The sequence below is a fragment of the Kogia breviceps genome, chromosome 19 (genome assembly GCF_026419965.1).
Source record: "Kogia breviceps isolate mKogBre1 chromosome 19, mKogBre1 haplotype 1, whole genome shotgun sequence".
Taxonomy (NCBI): domain Eukaryota; kingdom Metazoa; phylum Chordata; class Mammalia; order Artiodactyla; family Physeteridae; genus Kogia; species Kogia breviceps.
In genome coordinates, this window is record NC_081328.1 from 22,794,180 (window position 1) to 22,813,863 (window position 19,684).

Here is a 19,684-nt window from a genome sequence, read left to right on the forward strand (position 1 = left end):
TTTTGGCTTGTTTTCTTTTTACAATATACTTCATTAATGGTTTTATTATATCAGAGGTAACTTGAAAGACTATTAAAAAGCAGTGGCAGGCACTTTTTCAAAGAACCCTCTCTACTGAGGGAACATGCTGAGACACCCTTTTATACAGAGCCTGGGACCTCTTATTGTACATGAGGGGAAAAAAAGCATGAAAGTTATCAAAGAAAACTCCAGTTATGTCCAAAGGACACAGGAGAAATTCATTATTACTCTGACACCAAAATCAAAGACATCATACGAAAAGGAAATCACAGAACAATATTCCTTAAGAACACAAATGTAAATCATTAACAAAACGAGCAAATGAGTAATACATAAACTGAGAATACATCATAATCAAATGGAATTTGTCCCATGAATGTAAGGTGTAACATTCACAAGAAAAAAACCAATATTATTCATCACATAACAGAATAAAACAGAAAACCATATGATTATCTCAATAAATACAGAAAAACATGACAAAATTCAACACCTATTCATATAAAAAGACTCAGCAAGCAAGTATTATAACTTAGTCCAATGAAGGCTGTCTATGAAAAACTACAACTAACATCATACTTGATGATGGAAGACTAAATATTTTCTCCGTAAGACTGGAACAAAGCAAGAATATTAACTCTCAACATTTCTTTTCAACAATTTTATGGAAAGTTTTAGCCAATGCAGTAAGTCAAGAAAAAAAAAGAGATCAGAGATTTCAAAAGAAGAAGAAAAACTGTCTTTATTCATAGTAAACATGATTAGAACTTTACAATGAAGGCATCAGGCTGATCACCACCTTCTTAGTTTTAACATTATTAGAAGTGGGATAGGGCTTCCCTGGTGGCGCAGTGGTTGAGAATCTGCCTGCCAATGCAGGGGACACGGGTTCGAGCCCTGGTCTGGGAAGATCCCACATGCTGCAGAGCAACTGGGCCCATGAGCCACAACTACTGAGCCTGCGCGCTTGGAGCCTGTGCTCTGCAACAAGAGAGGCCACGATAGTGAGAGGCCCGCGCACCACGAGGAAGAGTGGCCCCCACTCTCCACAACTAGAGAAAGCCCTCACACAGAAACGAAGACCCAACACAGTCAAAAATAAATAAATAAACAAATGTGGGGTTAAAAAAAAAAAAAAAAGTGGGATAACCAGGCATATGTCTCTTCTGATGTGACACCATACAAAGCAACACAGCACTGCCTATGTAGTATTCGCACCAAAAATATTAAAACTGAACCTAATTAAGCCTCTAGATCAGCAGTGTCCAAAATAACTTTCTGTGATGATAGAAATGTTCTATATGTGGCTACTGAGAACTAGAAATGTGACTTGTGCAATGGAGGGGCTAAATTTTTAATTTTATTTAAATCCAGTTACTTTAAATTTAAATAGCCACAGGGACTTTCCTGGTAGTCCAGTGGTTAAGACTCCGTGCTTCCACTGCAGGGGGCATGAGTTCTATCCCTGGTCCAGGAACTAGGATCCTGCATGCCGAGTGGTGTGGCCAAGTAAATAAATAAATTTAAATAGTCACTAGTGGTTACAAACATAGCTAGTATTTAGAGGACATGGCTCTAGTGCTACCTTCCATTTACAGACATGCAAGGGAGAAAAGAAGTTAAATGACACCAGAAGAACAAGTTAAAATACATGACAAATTGAGAAATTCCATAATGTGGGACATTCTATAGAAAAACTGACCTAGTTTCTCCAACCAAATCAATGTCATAAAAGGAGGAAGAGGATTAAATGAGAGACCTGGAAAACTTAACAATCAAATGTCTACTCCTTGTTTGAACCCTAGTCAAACCAACCAACTACAAAAAGATATTTCTGAGACATATCTGTAGAAGGTATCAGATGATACCAATAAAATACTGTTCCTTTTATCAGGTGTGATAATGGAATTATAGCTACGTAAGAAAATATTAACATTTTTTAGAGTTGCATACTGAAGTAGGAGTGAAATGACAGTATTTAAGATTTGCTTTAAAAATCTTCAGCAAGAGTGCAGCATGGGTGACTGGACAAATAAAGCATTATACCTCGACAGTATCATGGAGTACTAAGAACTTAAAAGAAAAAAGAGTGGAACTATATGTGCTAACAAGGAAAGATACCCAGGATAACTGTTTTTCAAAAAAAAGCACGTTGGGGCTTCCCTGGTGACGCAGTGGTTGAGAGTCCGCCTGCCGACACAGGGGACACGGGTTCATGCCCCGGTTCTGGAGGATCCCACATGCAGCGGAGTAGCTGGGCTCGTGAGCCATGGCTGCTGAGCCTGCGTGTCCGGAGCCTGCGCTCCGCGACAAGAGGCCACAGCAGTGAGAGGCCCGCATACTGGGGAGGGGGGAAGCATGTTGAAGAACAGTATACATAGCATGATTCCATTTGTGGAAAAGAAAACAGGCAGGCAGATCTACATACATGCATAATAGGGAGAACTTGTCATTTTAAGTTTTATATTTGTATGCATTATTTAAATTTTTTAAATAGCATTTTAAAAAAATTAATAAAGTTATTGGTCAGTAAGGAAACAAACAATAGGTTCTATCCAATGTAAGAATAACCCCTTCTCTAACCAACCCCTCTTCGAACATTTTCAATGACAAGGACCACATTACCTTATGAAGAAATGTAGCTCCTTCAGTTGTTAGAAAATAATATATTGACTAGAAACTTGTCTTTTCTATATCAGACATTTATATATATGTGAATGTAAATTTTTTTTCCTATATCCAGACATGAGTCCTATTTTGAACTCTATTTCTAAAGCTGTGCTGCCCAACAATGGTACCCAAAGTCCAATGTGGCTAACTAGGCACTCAAAACGTGGAGAGTACAAATTGAGATGTGCTGTAAGTGTAAAATATCCACCAATTTTCAAAGGCATTTATGAAAGAAAGAATGTCAACTATCTCTTCTAATCTGTTTTTTTAAGGTTATTTTTATGACATATAGTTTTTTGTTTTTTTAATTTATTTTTGGCTGCGTTGGGTCTTTGTTGCTGTGTGTGGGCTTTCTCTAGTCGCGGCAACTGGAGGCTACTCTTCATTGTGGTGCACAGGCTCTAGGCACGTGGGCTTCAGTAGTTGTGGCATGTGGGCTCAGTAGTTGTGGCTCACGGGCTCTAGAGCATAGGATCGGTAGTTGTGGCTCATGGACTTAGGTGCTCTCCGGCATGTGGGATCTTCCTGGACCAGGGCTCAAATCCGTGTCCCCTGCCTTTTTGGCAGGCAGATTCTTAACCACTGTGCCACCAGGGAAGTCCTCTAATCTGTTTTTTGCTTTGGAAAATATAGTTGATTTCTATAAAAGTATTTTATTCATGTTAATTTGTACTGGGCTTATGTTATTTTTTAAATAAATTAAGCACTGCTTTAAAATTTCCCTAAAATGATATAAACAGATGTGACCCACATAAATAAAAGCATGTTCGGATACCCTATAATTTTTAAGAGTGTGAATGAGTTTTGAAACCAAAAGTTTAAGAATTCATCAAGTTATGCAAGGCACTAAGGAGAAAAAACGATCTCCAATCATCTGGGGTGAGCTACCTGGTTACATTCCAAGTAACATTCCAAGTATACAAGGGGTGTGAAAAGTAAACAGCCATACATTCCTTTGTCCTTCCATAAGGCAAAGAAAACTATTAATTTGGCCTATATACAAATAGCAATGGCTCTCCAAAACTTTGGTAACATTAAATCATAGTTCCTTTCTTCTATGTAGACCTTTTTCTAAAAGCTAGTCTTCTTTAGAGACAACTGAATTTCATATTAGAAGTCAACCAAATTGGAGAATCTTTCTAAAAAAGAAGTTGTCCTGAAAGTATCACAGAGTGATTCCTTTAATTATTTTTCCTATTAATTGAAGTTCCTAATAATTTAGTGTTAATATCTAAAATTTATTGTAATGCTTTCTACTTATACAGCTTGCTAAGTGCTAATTTTTTATGAACATTCCACCAGACTAAAGCCTAATATCCATAAATGTGCAGTTTTTAATCTCACTAACAACTGAAAAATGCCAATTAGAACAATTTTATCTTTTCACTTACTATAATGCGAAAAAAATAATTTTAAGGACAGTTCTCAGATCAGTGAAAGCATAAGAAAAACCAGCACTCTTATATGCAAGAAGTGAGAGTGAGGGCTTCCCTAGTGGCGCAGTGGTTGAGAGTCCGCCTGCCAATGCAGGGTACACGGGTTCATGCCCTGGTCCGGGAAGATCCCACATGCTGCGGAGGGGCTGGGCCCGTGAGCCATGGCCGCTGAGCCTGTGCTCCACAACGGGAGAGACCACAACGGTGAGAGGCCCGCGTACCGCAAAAAAAAAGAGAAGTGGGAGTAAAACTGGTAGAAGCTTTCTGAAGTCATAAGCAAAGTATTTAAATAGGCCCCTTGCCCACAGCTCTCTATCACATCACCCACCTAATTTTATTTCCTTCTTAGCACTCACCACTCTTAAATTTTAAAAGGATTAAGAATTTTTTTTGAAAACTAAATTATCTGCCCCACTCCCCTTAGCATGCAGGCTTCACAACAGCAGGAGCCTTGTTCACTAATGTATCCTGAGCCTTGGACATCGTCTATCACAGAGTGTCAAAAAAAAAAATCTAATAAATAACTGATAGTCACAAAAGTATTATTTTTTAAAAGGTAAACACAAACAAAAAAACCTGTGGAAACAACCTATTTGTCTATCAAACCCAGAATGATTAAATACACTATGGTACTTCCATTCAGTGGAATGCCAAGAAGTTTTTTTAAAACAATAAAGTAGATCCACAAGTAACTAGAATGGAGAGATCTAAGGCACATGAAGTGAAAAAATAAACTGCCAAATACATCTGTATTATGTTTATGTGTTGGGAGGAAAAACACATATACACACAGTATTTTTTTTTTTTTTTTTTTTTTTTTTTCAGTACGCGGGCCTCTCACTGCTGGGGCCTCTCCCGTTGTGGAGCACAGGCTCCGGACGCGCAGACTCAGTGGCCATGGCTCACGGGTCCAGCCGCTCCTCGGTATGTGGGATCCTCCCGAACCGGGGCACGAACCTGCGTCCCCTGCATCGGCAGGCAGGCTCTCAACCACTGCGCCACCAGGGAAGCCCATACACACAGTATTATAGAGAAAAGCATGGAAGGATAATACCTAATTGGCAAGTAGTTACTTCTAGGGAGAGAGAGTAGGATTTGGAAAGAGAGTGGTCAAGCAGTACTTCAGCTTTATTTGTATAATTTAAATTTCTTAAAATCACATATCATGCAAACTGCTTATATTTATGCAATTTTTTTTCCAAATCAATTCTAAGAGAAGGGTCCAGTCCCATCTTTCACACAGAGTAAATGTAGTACAATCATTTATCAAAAAACAAAACAGAGGAAAATGAGGTAATGGAGAAAGCAGTAACAGCAGGGAGCTTCAATCACTTCTATGGCTGAAAAGGACAATAAGACGAAGTAGTCTCATCAGATCACAGAAGCTTGGGATGGTGCTACAACCACAGCAGGAACTGCCCAATGGTAACTGGGACCACAGAAGAAGGGGCTATTAACAGGACACAGAGCTGCTGCTGGAGTTGGCTCAAAAAGGGGCGGGGGGGAATACCCTGGCTTCTTCCCTCCTATCAACCAATCTTCTCTTAGTGCCTCCAACTAGCCAACTCCAAAAAGCAAGTGAGCCTAATCAAATCATCATGCTGACATCTTAAAATCATACAATATCATTTGTCAGTTATATCACAATAAAACTGGGGAGAGAAACCAAGAAACACATGTTAAAGGCAAGGGAGCCTAGGAATTGTAACTCCCTGCAAAACAGAACAGAGCAGGGAAAATGTAGGGATACATTTGAGAACAGACTGGCTGACTAGTACAGTCAGTTATCGATGTATGCGCTACCTCCTATATTCTATACCAGGAGAGGATACACGTAATAGGGTGGCTCCAAGTCTGTTTCAAGCCTTACTTATGAACTAAAGAAGAGAACCAGATGTGGGGGGAGAGGCAGGGGTAGAGGAGGAATCTACAATATGCAGTAGTAAAAAAAAGTGAATAAAAAAAAAGTAAATGATTAGAAACACTGTATTTACTAGAAGGGTAAATTTACCAAAGCTAGTCAAACATATACATTATATGAAATTTCATCATATCAAACCTTGACATACCTAGGAGGGATTTCTGGAATTAGGAAAGAAAGTATGTTTTTAAAAATAAAAGTTCGGCTTAGAGCAAGAATTAAAACTTATGTTTACCAACATGCATTTTGAGTGTCTTCCTCTACAACTATTCTAGACAAATAGACTTAAAACCCAAATCTTTCAAAAAGAATAAAGTAATGTCTAGGTTAGAAACTAAAAAAGAAGAGCTGCTTGATAAAAATGCCAATACAGTGAAAGAGAAGTCTAATTTCATTTAAGCATTCTATTGGTCTTAGACCAGGGATTGGCAAACTTTTTCGGTAAAGGACCAGATGGTAAACACTTTAGACTCTGGGGGGCCATACAGTCTGTCTTGTAACCACTCAACTCTGTAAAATCAGCGGAAGTTAATATGTGTATGAACAGATGTGGCTCTGTCCCAATAAATTCTTATTTATGGACACTAAAATTTGAATTTCACATAACTTTCGCAAAATATTTTCCTTTCATTTCTTTCAAATATTTACAACTGTAAAAATCATTTCAGCTCACACGCCATACGAAATAGGTGAGCCAAATGTGGTCAACAGATCGTAGTTTGCCAACAACCCTTGGTCTTAGACAAATAATGCATTGAAGCCCTGAATTTCAAGACTAAGTTTGGGACTTCCCTGGTGGTGCAGTGGTTACGAATCCGCCTGCCAATGCAGGGGACACGGGTTCCAGCCCTGGTCCGGGAAGATCCCACATTCCGCGGAGCAACTAATCCCATGCGCAACAACTACTGAGCCTGCACTCTAGAGCCCACGAGCCACAACTACTGAGCCCACATGCCCAGAGCCCATGCTCTGCAACGAGAGAAGCCCACACACTGCAGCGAAGAGTAGCCCCTGCTCGCCACCAACTAGAGAAAAACCCATGCACAGCAACAAAGACCCAATGCGGCAAAAAAAAAAAAAAAGACTAAGTTTGGGTTTTTTCCCCAAGATGAGTGTGTTTTTTCCTAATTTTTTTTTTTTGGTTTTAACTATTTTAAACTGTTAAACAGGAGCTAATCTATCCATATTTTTATTCCAATCTCTCTGTCAACAAGAGGCAAGTTTTTAACAAAGCTGTCAGACTTTAAAAAATTGTACAGTCTTTAATCCAAAGAATCTATATAAAACAAAACTTAATCTATGCAAAAACACATCAGAACACTTGAGAGTCTGTCATTGTACTCAATCAAACAGAGCTAATGTAAGAAAAACCTTAGCCCTAACCTGCAAGCACTCCATCCCTCTGGCTCACAGCCAAGACAAGAAGGGGTGGCCAACTGTGCATTTGTAAGTCATGGTTACGGATATCAATGCCATTATTTATTTACTTGACTGCAAAAACATATGATCTATCTTTAATCTGTAGAATAAAATAATAAACTCTAGGCAACATAATCTTTAGGCCTGTGATAAACAAATCTCATCAAAATCCCCAATATATAAAATAAATACCACTGCCTAAAAAATTCCAAGTACATCCATTCTTCTACCGACCTTTCAACCAACACAGTCTATTAGAAAGCCTGTATTTTTACAGTACAGCTTTGGTCCCTTGCAGAATCTTATTTTCTGAATCTTAGTTCATCACTTCACCTACAGCTTGACCAAAGGGATGTTATAGAAACTGCTGCACAAAACCCAATATTGTATTTACTATAAAAAAGACTGAGAAAAATTTTATCTCAGTATATCATACATCATCTTTTTTATGAGAACGCTTGGGAGAAATGTCTCAAGCACAGTGCCATTTATCAACACTTTTCTCAAGAGACTTGTGTTCCTCTTACCTTATAGATGCTATATATTCCATAATTCAGTATAAAATTCTTTTATTTAGCTATGAATCCAAGCTTTCACAGTCCAGCTCTGGTACCTGTATAAGAACCTATGACATACATTTGTATGTCCTTCTACAATCAGCTCCGTATTACTGAATTTTTATTTTCCTCATATTTTTTTCTTTTGGAAAAAATCCTAACAGTGTGTTTACGTAAGGTATCTCAAACAAAGTGGGGCCTAAGTATGCAACAGCATAAGAAACTACCACACATACGTGTATATTCCAACATCAATTAAATGGAAAAGAAAAAAAAAGTCTACCTCAAACAGCTGCAATTTGTTCTTTGTGTAGCTTCAACAAAATCCCAGGATGCTACTTTATCGGCTGTCTCTTCTTCACATAGACCACCTGATGAAGCCGAATACTTCCTCCTAAGATTTGAAATTATAAAACTCTTTAGAATTCATAAAATTTTTTGTAACCCTGAATTAAGCATTGAAGTTGAATTTTTAAAAATCAATTTTTCAATTAAAATCATATGAATAACAGTTTATACTTTAAATATCTCTTATCTACAAGTAACTACCAACATACGATTTTTAAACTTGAAGATGAAAATACATACTTGTTCTGTGCTCTGTTCAAATTACATTCTTGCCAAACTCTATCCACCACATGATTTGCTAATTTTCTGGGTATTTTCCCACCATGATGGCTAGTACTATCAGAGCTGAAGCCATCAGATACTGAAGAAAATGTAATCCATTTCTGGGCAGACTGAGGATCAACTGAAAACAAAAAAGAACAGGCTATAGGAGAATAAAGGTAGGTTTAAAATAACATTATTTTGTTTTTGTTTTTTTTAAATTTCTGACACAACTTGCCCTGGTAAGATAGATAGCTTACCAGTAGCTACCTGGTAAGCCTACTTATATTTTGAGGCCAAAAAGCATGCCACTTTACTTAAAATACAGAAAGCAAAAAAAAAATCTGGACAGGGAATGGGAACTGGATGATAGCGTTATATCAATGTTAATTTCCTGACTTGGAAGATTAAATGGTAGTCATATAGGAAAGTACTTAATTTTGGGAAACAGACTGAGTACTTAGGGGTGATGGGGCATCATGTCTGCAGCTTTTTCTCAAATGGTTCAGAAAAAGACCAGTGACAAGGAATGTATGCATAGACAGAGGGTGATGGAGCAAATGTTAACAGTTTGGGAATCTGAATGAGAAGAGTTCCTTGCACTGTACTTACAAACACTTCAGTAAGTTTGAAATTATTCCAAAATAATTATTTTTTAAGTGTTTACTATATTCAAGATAACAGATTTATCACTAGAGCTAATGAAACTAGTACAATACCTGTTTGAACTTCCTCAGGAGATGTAGGTGGTGTAAGAGTAACTGAAGACATAGCAGGATCTCTTGTGGAAGCAGGCACTTGGTGGACACCCAAGCAAGAAGCTGAACAGTGAGAGGATCCCACAGAGCTAGGAGTAGGAATGTCTGACTGAGGAACTAGAACAAAGCATGCTGGGTAGATCATTCGGACACCAGCTAAAAGAAAAAAAAAAAAAAGCATAAGAAAATCAATTACTATTGTGACTGTAGTGGGATTAGTTTCACTCAAAAGTGCAATAACGGAAAAGTAGATATAATATGATCACACTTGTTAAAATAAAAATACATTTAATGTACTTTTATAAATGTACTCTTTCTGGCATAAGGTTTTTCTTGAAGAAGCCACAAGAGCCTGGTAGTAGTGGTTACCTTTAGTGACAGAGACTTAGAAGAAAGCAGCTTTCTCTTTTTGCTTTTGGATTTTATAACCACGAATGTGTATTTCTTTAAAAAAAAAAAAAAATCTTTATTTACAAATTTGACCAAATTTATTTTAAAACTTTAACAAAGGTAACTGGCACTAGAAATGCAGACCATTTTCTGTTTTCTTCTTTATATGCCTCTATTTAAAAAGCCAAATATATGTTTGTGTTTTGTTTTTGTTTTTGACACAACTACTCTGGTAATATATTTATTGAAATTGAATACTGGTATTTCTTTTATTTAAAAAAAAGTAATCTCATATATAACATTTACCATATGAATCCATTAAATTCAGTGTTGCAAATTCTAATCCGCTCAACCAATTATCTGTTCACCCATACATTCCCCACACCTCCCATGTCTCTCTAAAGTGGAGTATACATCTTCACCTCATTGTTAAGCTGGGCTGTGCAACTTGCTCTGGAATGTAAGTGCATGTGATAGATGCCACATCCCAATAGGAACTTCAGATGTATTTGCAGGATCAATGCAGCCTCTCCTACTTGTCCTCTGCCTTGTCTCTGCATGTCTCAAATATAGTTTACCTTGTTAACCTAGGTCCCTAAGTAAGAAGATAAATATAATAAAGCCAACCTAAATAGTTCTGAGCTGGACAAAGCAAATCAAAGCCACAAGTCCTTTTGGTATACATTTTCTGCCTTTTATCAGAGGCAACAGCTTTACCAAATGTTAAAATACTGCATCACACACGCTGTCAACTTTCCAACCTCCAAATATTATTCAATCACAATTATTTTCTTCCCACCTTCAGCATTTTTCCCTCTAGGTGGAATATATTTCCCTGCCCCAATGACTTTGGCTTGGCCATATGACTAGTTTTACCTAATGGAGTGTGAACAGATGCAACATACATCATATCCCTAGAAGAAGCTTTAAATACACTTATATGGTTAGGCTCAGTCCCTATTATTCCTCTGTTCTTGTAAGAATAGTATGTCCCAGATACTGGGGTACTCCTTGAACCTAGGTTGCAGGATGAGAAGACACAAGGAGCCAAACCACAACCAAACTGCAGCCCTTATGTACTGTAAGCAGGAAATAAGGAAGAAATAAATGTTTGCTGTTAAAAGCCACTAAGATATCAGAGTTATTATTCAGCAAAATCTAACTAATACATATAGTCACATATTTCCCCCCTTAGGATTAAATACTCAGAATCCCTACCAACAAGAACTTCTACTGCAGCTAAAGAATCATCTTCCCAATCCATATCTTCCTGTTTTTCTTCAGACATCTCCTTCAAACAAGATGAGACAGGATAGAACTGTTTCCATTCACCAATCAATTTTTTTGTAGCTGAATCGGACATCTTGAATGCCTGTCCTGTGAGAGTGCCATTTAGTCCAAATGGGCTTAAGATAACTAGAAACCCAAAACAGATATCAAGTAAGTAACTAAAGATGATTATACCAAATAAGATGACATTGAACAGTATGGCAAGTAATTAAGCAATTCAAAAAAAGGAAGAAAAGGAAATCCATAATGATCAATTCCAGAGAAAATCAATTTATTGTACTTCATTATTTTGAAAATAAAGTACAACACTGAGTTTATTATAAAAACTTAAAATTTTGTCTACCCCAAAATCTCAGATGGACAGAATTCCTACATAAACTGGGAATACTTGTATATCCTTCAACTTCTCTTGACTTTCCCTTAAGGAAAAGCAATTTGAGGAAAAATAATGTGTGTGTGTGTGTGTGTGTGTGTGTGTGTGTGTAAATAAATCTAAGTACTTATTATATGCTGCCATGTAAATTTTTGAAGAGCAAAACTAGGCTTAGAATTAAAACAAGAACATACTGCCAGTTCTTAAAAACAAATCATCCATCTTATAAAATATTTCCTCTAGAGTTCAACCACTTTCACAGTAAGAATTATATCAAAAGTTCTGTGTACCTACGTTAAAAATGGCTTATGTGATCTGATACACAAGATAACTTTGAAAATATGAACATGTACACCATCTAGAGGCTATTTAAAGAAACACTTTAAATTATGCAAACATTCATGTACAAGAAATTTTTAAAATATTTGTATTAAAAAACTTATTTCATTGACTTAATACTCAAATGGGGAAGAAGTAAACTACATCAGAATCATCATTAGGCTAAAGATCGGGGAAAATCTCATTGATCGCTACCAATTTCAGTAAGAATTTTTTCTTGAAACAACAATAAAAGATCAAATAACTAAGCCAATAAAATAATCTACCTTGAAATGGGCTATTAGACTGTTGAGCAAGGGTGATATGTTCTTCACTAAGAAGGTATACAGGTTGATGTTGGTTAATTTCCACACTGGTACAAACATTGCTGTCTCCATGCAAGAAGAAGGTGAAAGAGCAGGACAAGTGTTCACTAATAAAGAAGAAAAAGTTATACTTTAGTAATGATTTATAGCCAAAAAAAAAAGTCAAGTTGCTTTTCTTTTTTACGAAGTTATACCACAAAAATGTACATTTTCTTTAACCCAGAAATTCCACCTCATCATCTAAAGGGGAAAAAAAAAAAAAAAACCCACAGATATGAGCAAAGATTTAGCTATAAGAAATGTTCTTCACAGTACTGCTTATAATAGAAAAAGCTGCTAAGAAAGGAACCAGTTAAACAAGTTAGGTACACCCACATATACAATTATGATATAGCCACCAAAATAAATAAAGGTGGGGTAGTGGGTTTAATGGAAAAGGCAGGCTTATAGTCTCAATTTTTTTTAAAGGAAAAAAAAAAGGTTACTTTGGTGAAAAACAATCTATGTGTACAATAGAATTAAAGATGACCTAATTTTCTTGTTTGTTTTCCCCCTCTATATAAAAAAATTAAATACAAATATATTTTCTCATTTTACTATTTCTGAAATTGGGCTGAATTCAATTAACCAAGCATTTAATGTACTGCCCCCCACCATCTCCAATGAATAGTTATTTTAAAGCAATGATGGGTCTTACAACTGAAGGCATCCTAGAATCAAAGTTATATGCAAAACAGAACATCTTATGAAATTTAGATATGACTGGGTATACAGGTTGGAAAATAAAAGTTCCCAAGAGGAAAGTAGATGTATCGTTAAGATAAAATTTAGAAATGTCGAGTGGCCCAGAAGGGAATGAGATTATACACTAAGAAGAATCTACTTTCCTTATTCCTTCTCCACTCATTTATCTTAAAAATCATCTTAAAGAACCAGTTCTTTAAAATATAACCACTAATAAGCTCAAAATCTGTTGCATATATCTATAAGCCCCTTGAATTATTTCTGGACAAGGCAAGGGCATAATGAATTAAAATTAAGTTATAGTAAAAGTAATACTACAGTTAACAGAAGTGGGGAAACAGAAGGTAGGAGAGAGGTCAAGAGTAATGCAGAGCTGAGAATTTCTTCATCATTATATATATGTCAACAAATAATGTCTAAAACCTGAAAATAATATAACTAATAAAACAAATCTTTCATGGTAAAGAGTCAGTAGACACTGTCTAAAGTTGATCAATCAAAGCCTAGAGGTATAAGCATCTCTAGAATTATGGCAGTAACCACCAGAAGAAGTAAACAAAAAATTAAAAAATAAAAAACAAAACCTGGATACTTCCAAGGAACGGGACTAGAGTAAGCAAGGATCTTTGCTTTTTCTAAATTTATGAAATCATTCTGTATTACCTGAATCATTTTACTCTTAAATTTTTTAAATTTATGAATTCTACACATTTAGTGATTACTGTATTCTTCCCCATCCCAGTAGCTTTTGTTGTTTTTAAAAAAACAAACTTATTTTCAGAATAATTTTGAATTTATAGAAAAGTTACAAAGATAGTATAGAAAGTTCCCATATACCCTTCACCCAGTTTCCCCTAACATCTTACATAATCATGCTACATTTGTCAAACAAGTAATTAACACTGGCACATTACTGCTATTAACTAACGCCAGTCTTTTATTTCTTCACCAGATTTTTCCACTTATGCCCTTTTCATGTTCCAGAATCCAATCCAAGATACCATACTGCATTTAGCCAATTTTTTTGTTCCTGCCTTATTGAGATATAATTGATGATTATAGGAAATAAAATTATTGACATTATTTAATAAATAAATTAAGCTTGTTTCTTCTGATTAAAAAACTAAGTCTACTGGAATAACTATGGTTGAGTAATTACGGAGACTACAGACATTTGCTTTGATATAAGAGTACAGTTGACCCTTGAACAACACAGGGGGGTTAGGGGTGCCAACCCTCTCCATGCAATGGAATATCCTCATATAACCTAGTCCATCCTCCACATGCAAGGTTCTGAATCCACAGATTTGACCAACCATGGATCATGCAGTACTACGAAGTATTTACTACTGAAAAAAATCTGCATATAAGTGAACCCGTGCTGTTCAAGGGTTGACATATAAATCTAAAATAATCACCAAATCAAGATAAGAGACTTGTTAACTAATACACTTAGAAAACCATCCATCCAAAGACAGACCATTGCTAATGCTCATTTAAAATAAACTCAATTTTATTATTGCTTTCCATCAATGGCAAGGAACCTATACTACAAAATAGACAAAAGAAAAAAAAAAGTAACCAAATGCAAACCTAACTCTAAATGCTTAAAACAAAACATACATGTCACTCTCCCTACCCACACACACTCAAAACAACTCTGCATTAAACTTAGTATTATATTCAGATCTAAATGCACTATATACTAAACCACCAAGTGAAGGCAACTGTTATTCCTTTATTCAAAAGTATAAAATGCTTTATTCAAAAAATATTTTATAGCAAAGCACACGACACTATGCTAAGCACAATTATTCAATTACAGTTATGGTAGGTGCTGTAACAAAAATCAGGTCCAGGGTACTAAAATACAGACTTAACAAGGCCTAGAAATGAAAATAAACTTTTAATTCCTAAGGGAAAAAGAATCACACTTGGGTAATGTCATGAAAGTTATTCTTATTTCTTATGGTGACTTATATCAGCCTACCCCCCAATACCTATTACTTCGCCAATCTCATTTCTTACTAGTCTTCCTCTAATACTTCCCCTTCTCCCTCAACTGACCTCTCTCCTGTTCTTTAAACACATCAGGCCTTTTTACCTACTGTTACTCCATCCGGAACACTCTTAATAGCTATATTCACCTTCATCAGGTTTTTGTTTAAAGACTTTCTAGGTGAGGTCTTCACTGATCACCCTACTTTAAACTGTCCCTCAATTCCTCTTCTGGGATTTGTTTTGGCTCAAAAAAATAATCACAATCTAACATATTATACAGTTTGTTTATTTCTTATAGTCACCAAGATTGTAAGTGCTATTGAAGGAGGAATCTGTTTCCTTTGTTCAATGCTGTATCCCCAGCATCTAGAATAGGTCCTTGGCACACAGTACTAAATACTGTAAAGTCCACATTCTGAACCCCCTATTTTTTCTATACAAACATATTCCTTTTCTTATCTAGTTTATATCTGTATATAGTTGTACAAGCCAGCAATATAAATCACCCCCAATTTTTCACTTTCCTGAAACTCCCTACATTCAGCTAATCTATCACCAATTGCTAGTGATTCTAGTTCTTAAACAATTTATTATTTTTTGTTTTTTGTCTTTTTAAGGTCTGAGTAGCTGTTAAAATCTCTAATTTATCTTTCTTTACACCACTGTCAGGTATCTAAAAGTTAATTCTAATCATGTAACTGGGAGGCTCAAAATCAGTAGCTCCCCAATGCCTTCAGGACTAAGTCAAAAAACCCCTAAAACCTTAGCACAGCACTTTAGACCCTTCACAGTCTGATCCTTGCCAAACTCTCTAGACAGATACTTAATCCACCAAGAATTACCCCTTTGTTTACCACAAATTTCTCTCCATTTCTTAATCATTCCTTAAGACTCCTTTAAGCATGATTTCTGTGCTCCCATAATATTCTATGCTTATGATAATATTTATAATAGAATTACTATTATTTACTAGTTTAACTCCCTGCCTGGTTGTAAATTCCTTGATAAAAGGAATCATAACTTTAGTATCTGTGGAAGATAGAGTTATTGGTCCCAATTCTTCACCCCTCTCTCATTTTTTTAATCACTGTAAAAAAAAAACACAACATAAAATGTACCACCTTAACCAATTTTAAGTGTACCAGTCACTAGTGTTAAGTATATGCATACCGTTGTAAAACAGATCTTCAAAACTTTATCATCTTGCAAATCTGAAACTACACTCATTAAACAACAATTCCCCTTTCTACTTCCCCCCCACCAGCCCCTTAAAAGCACCATTCTACTTTCTGCTTCTATGAACTTGACTACTTTAGATACCTCACATAAGTAGAATCACACAGTATGTCTTTTTGTGACTGGCTTATTTCACTTGGCATAAGGTCCTCAAGGTTCATCCATGGTGTAGCACATAACAGGATTTCTTTCCTTTTAAGGATGAATAATAATTCATTTTATGCATGTAAGACATTTTGCTTAGCCATCATCCACCAATGGATATTTGGGTTAGTTCTATCTCTTGGCTATTAGGAATAATGTTGCTATGAACATGGGTGTGCAAATATCTCTTCAAAATCCTGCTTTAGATTCTTTTGGACACACATTCAGAAGTAGGATTGATTCTTTTGGATACACACTCAGAAGTAGTAGTAGGATCATATGGTAGTTTCGTTTTCAATTTTTGTTGGAACCTCCATATCATTTTCCATAGTGACTGCACAATTTTACAATCCCACTAACATGGGTTCCAATTTCTCTGCCCTCACTAACATTTGTTCTTGTTTATTTTCTCAATAGTAGCCGTCCTAACATGTGAGGTGGTATCTCACTGTGGTTTGCATTTATATTTCTCTGATTAGTGATATTGAACATCTTTCACATGCTTATTGGCCATTTGTATATGTCATGATCTTTGAAGAAATGTCTACTGAAGTCTTTTGCCCATTTTTAAACTGGGTTATTTGATATTTTGTGGATTGTAGGAGTTCTTTATAATGCTGGATATTAACACCTTATCAGATACATGATTTGCAAATATTCTCTCCCATTCCATAAACTGCCTTTTCCCTGTTGATGATTATGTCCTTTGACGCACAAAGGTATTTAGGCTTGATATAGTCCCACTTGTCTATTTTTGCTTCTGCTGCCTATGTTTTCGGTGTCATAAACACAAAATCATTGCCAAATCCAGTGACATGAAGCTTTTCCACTATGTTTTTTCCTAGCAGTTTTATAGTTATAGGTTTTACGTTTTTAATCCATTTTAAGTTACTTTTTGTATATAAGGGTCCAACTTCTTCCTTTTACATGTGAATTTTCTGTTTTCCCAATACCATTTGTTGAAGAGAATATCCTTTCCCCATTGAGTGGTCCTGGCACCCTTATCAAAGGTTATTTGAACATGTACACACAAATTTATTTCTGAACTTTCTATTCTCTTCCATTGGTTTACATGTCTGTCTTTATGACAGTACCACACTGTTTTGATTACTGTAACTTCATCATGTTTTGTTCATCCCTCCCTTTATCCAGACTTTGTAGTCCCCTCTTATTAGAAGTGAAATATACTTCCCCAACCTTTGACTTAGGCTTGCTTTGTGACTTGCTTTGGCCAAGCAGAAGCTTGAAATATGCTTATGCAATTTAACTTGCCCTCTGGTGCTCCTTTAATTGCCGTAAGAACATGCCTTGACTGGCTCACTGGTCTAAAGAGAATGAGAATCATACAGAATACACTTCTACCCACACTATGGTTTACAGTGTGACTAGACTGGCTAACCCGTGGCTGACCTGTAGGTACATTAGTGAGAATACATAACTGCTGTTTTAAACCCCTGTTTTGGGGTAGTTTGTTACACAGCAATAGCTGATACAGAAACTTGCACCAAAGGTGAGGGACTACCATGACAAAAACCTAAATATGTGGCATTAGTCTTGCAATCAGAGGATTGGTAGCAAGGAATATAAAACACTGAAAAACAGTGAGGAAAATGGTAACCCATGTTAGATAATGGATAAATACTTCATAAAACTGTTGCCTGAAATAATCTGGAATGCAGAAAACATGCCTAAATGAACTTACAGAACTGGGGGAACACATCAAGTGAAAATGTAGTTTGACTGTTACTAGTTATACTTGATAAAGTACTAAAAGAAAGAGAACTCAGAAAACAACTTGCTGGTTTGCAACCATAATTTAAAGGAAATATAAACAGCTCAAAAACTGTAGGGCTGGAAAAAAATAGTTTCTCAACAAAGCGATGGTGTGGCCTATGTTATAACACAGCTCAAGAAAAACACTAAATCGGGCTTCCCTGGTGGCGCAGTGGTTGAGAGTCCACCTGCCGATGCAAGGGACACGGGTTCGTGCCCCGGTCCGGGAAGATCCCACATGCAGCGGGGCAGCTAGGCCCGTGAGCCATGGCCGCTGGGCCTGCGTGTCCGGAGCCTGTGCTCCACAACGGGAGAGACCACAACAGTGAGAGGTCTGCATACCACAAAAAAACAAACAAACAAACAAACCCACTAAATCAAGAGTGTGACTCTCATACCTCTTGTTAATACCAAACATTACTCTTGATACCAGTTGAAACATTAGAATTTTAAAAAATTACTCATAAGTCTCATACATTTATTTTCCTCAAAGAATGCACCTAAAGTAAACAAACATATATGCAACTAATCTCATTACTAAATGTGGGGATGCCTATGAAGCCATATTTGTGCTTTTCTTTCGAGTGTCTTCTTTTCTGATAGAATTCTTCTGTAACTAACTGTTAAAGTTGAGTTACAGAATGTATAAATACATAACAATTTCTAAACAGTATTTTTATCTAAGCAAACACTAGTGTTTAATTTTTGAGAGGGAAATGCCCATTAAATGTATTGACATAAAACAGGCAGAAATCAATTTTCAAAGCATCTCTCTCTAAACAGCAAAAAAGGATATGAGAATTTAAAAGACAACACGCTAAAAAAGTTAAGAAAATTTCACATTAAACTGGTTAGAACAAATAAATATTTTTTAACATTACAAGCTTTTTACATGTTTTTCAGGTAACATTAAAAGATAAATTTCTTGGTAGGGGCAAAATTTAAGAGTATAAAGGGAAATTACTAAAAATACTTTATGTCAAGGAAAACATTTATTAAGGAAGTGACTCAAGCAATAATAATCTAAACACAGAGAAACTGGAATTTGATTAGTTTTAGGGATCAAGTAAGTATGCTCTCTATACAAATGATTACGAATGCTGTGTGCTTACTCAGTAACTCAACAGCAAATTCCAAAATCTAAATTGCAAATACTTCCAAGAACATCTGTAAGTTTATGCAACAACCTAAAACAGTCTCTTGTTCTTTATGCTTAAAGACAAAGAGGCTAGGAGACCTGAACTTTATATCCTCATACTTAATTAGTGAACTAGAGTTCTTAAAAATACAGCTTTCGGGACTTCCCTGGTGGTCCAGTGGTTAAGACTTCACCTTCCAATGCAGGGGGTGTGGGTTCAATCCCTGGTCAGGGAGCTAAGACCCCACATGCCTCATGGCCAAAAAACCAAAACATAAAAAAATTTATATTATAACAAATTTAATAAAGACTTTAAAAATGGTCCACATCTGACTTCCCCCGTTGCGCAGTGGTTAAGAATTCACCTGCCAATGGAGGGGACATGGGTTCGAGCCCTGGCCCAGGAAGATCCCACATGCCGTGGAGCAACTAAGCCCGTGTGCCACACAACTACCGAGCCTGCACTCTAGAGCCCGCGTGCCACAACTACTGCAGCCCGCATGCCTAGAGACTGTGCTCTGCAACAAAGAGAAGCCACCGCAATAAGAAGCCCGCACACC

At 36.3% G+C, this 19,684-nt stretch overlaps 1 protein-coding gene across 3 annotated transcripts in view; it reads right to left on the minus strand.

Annotated features, from left to right (window-relative positions):
- Positions 1 to 19,684, minus strand: part of MED13 (mediator complex subunit 13) — a 96,304-nt gene that overhangs the window by 57,837 nt on the left and 18,783 nt on the right. Inside the window, exons 4-8 of one of the 3 annotated variants that reach the window (XM_059047664.2) lie at positions 12,050 to 12,195; positions 11,000 to 11,197; positions 9,353 to 9,547; positions 8,613 to 8,775; positions 8,308 to 8,418 (exon numbers count right to left, since the gene is read on the minus strand). In XM_059047664.2, coding sequence (XP_058903647.1) covers positions 8,308 to 8,418; positions 8,613 to 8,775; positions 9,353 to 9,547; positions 11,000 to 11,197; positions 12,050 to 12,195 — 813 coding nt within the window. Of the gene's footprint in view, positions 1 to 8,307; positions 8,419 to 8,612; positions 8,797 to 9,352; positions 9,548 to 9,760; positions 9,816 to 10,999; positions 11,198 to 12,049; positions 12,196 to 19,684 lie in introns of those variants that run through there. The other 2 variants (XM_067020548.1, XM_067020549.1) reach the window with 2 other exon arrangements.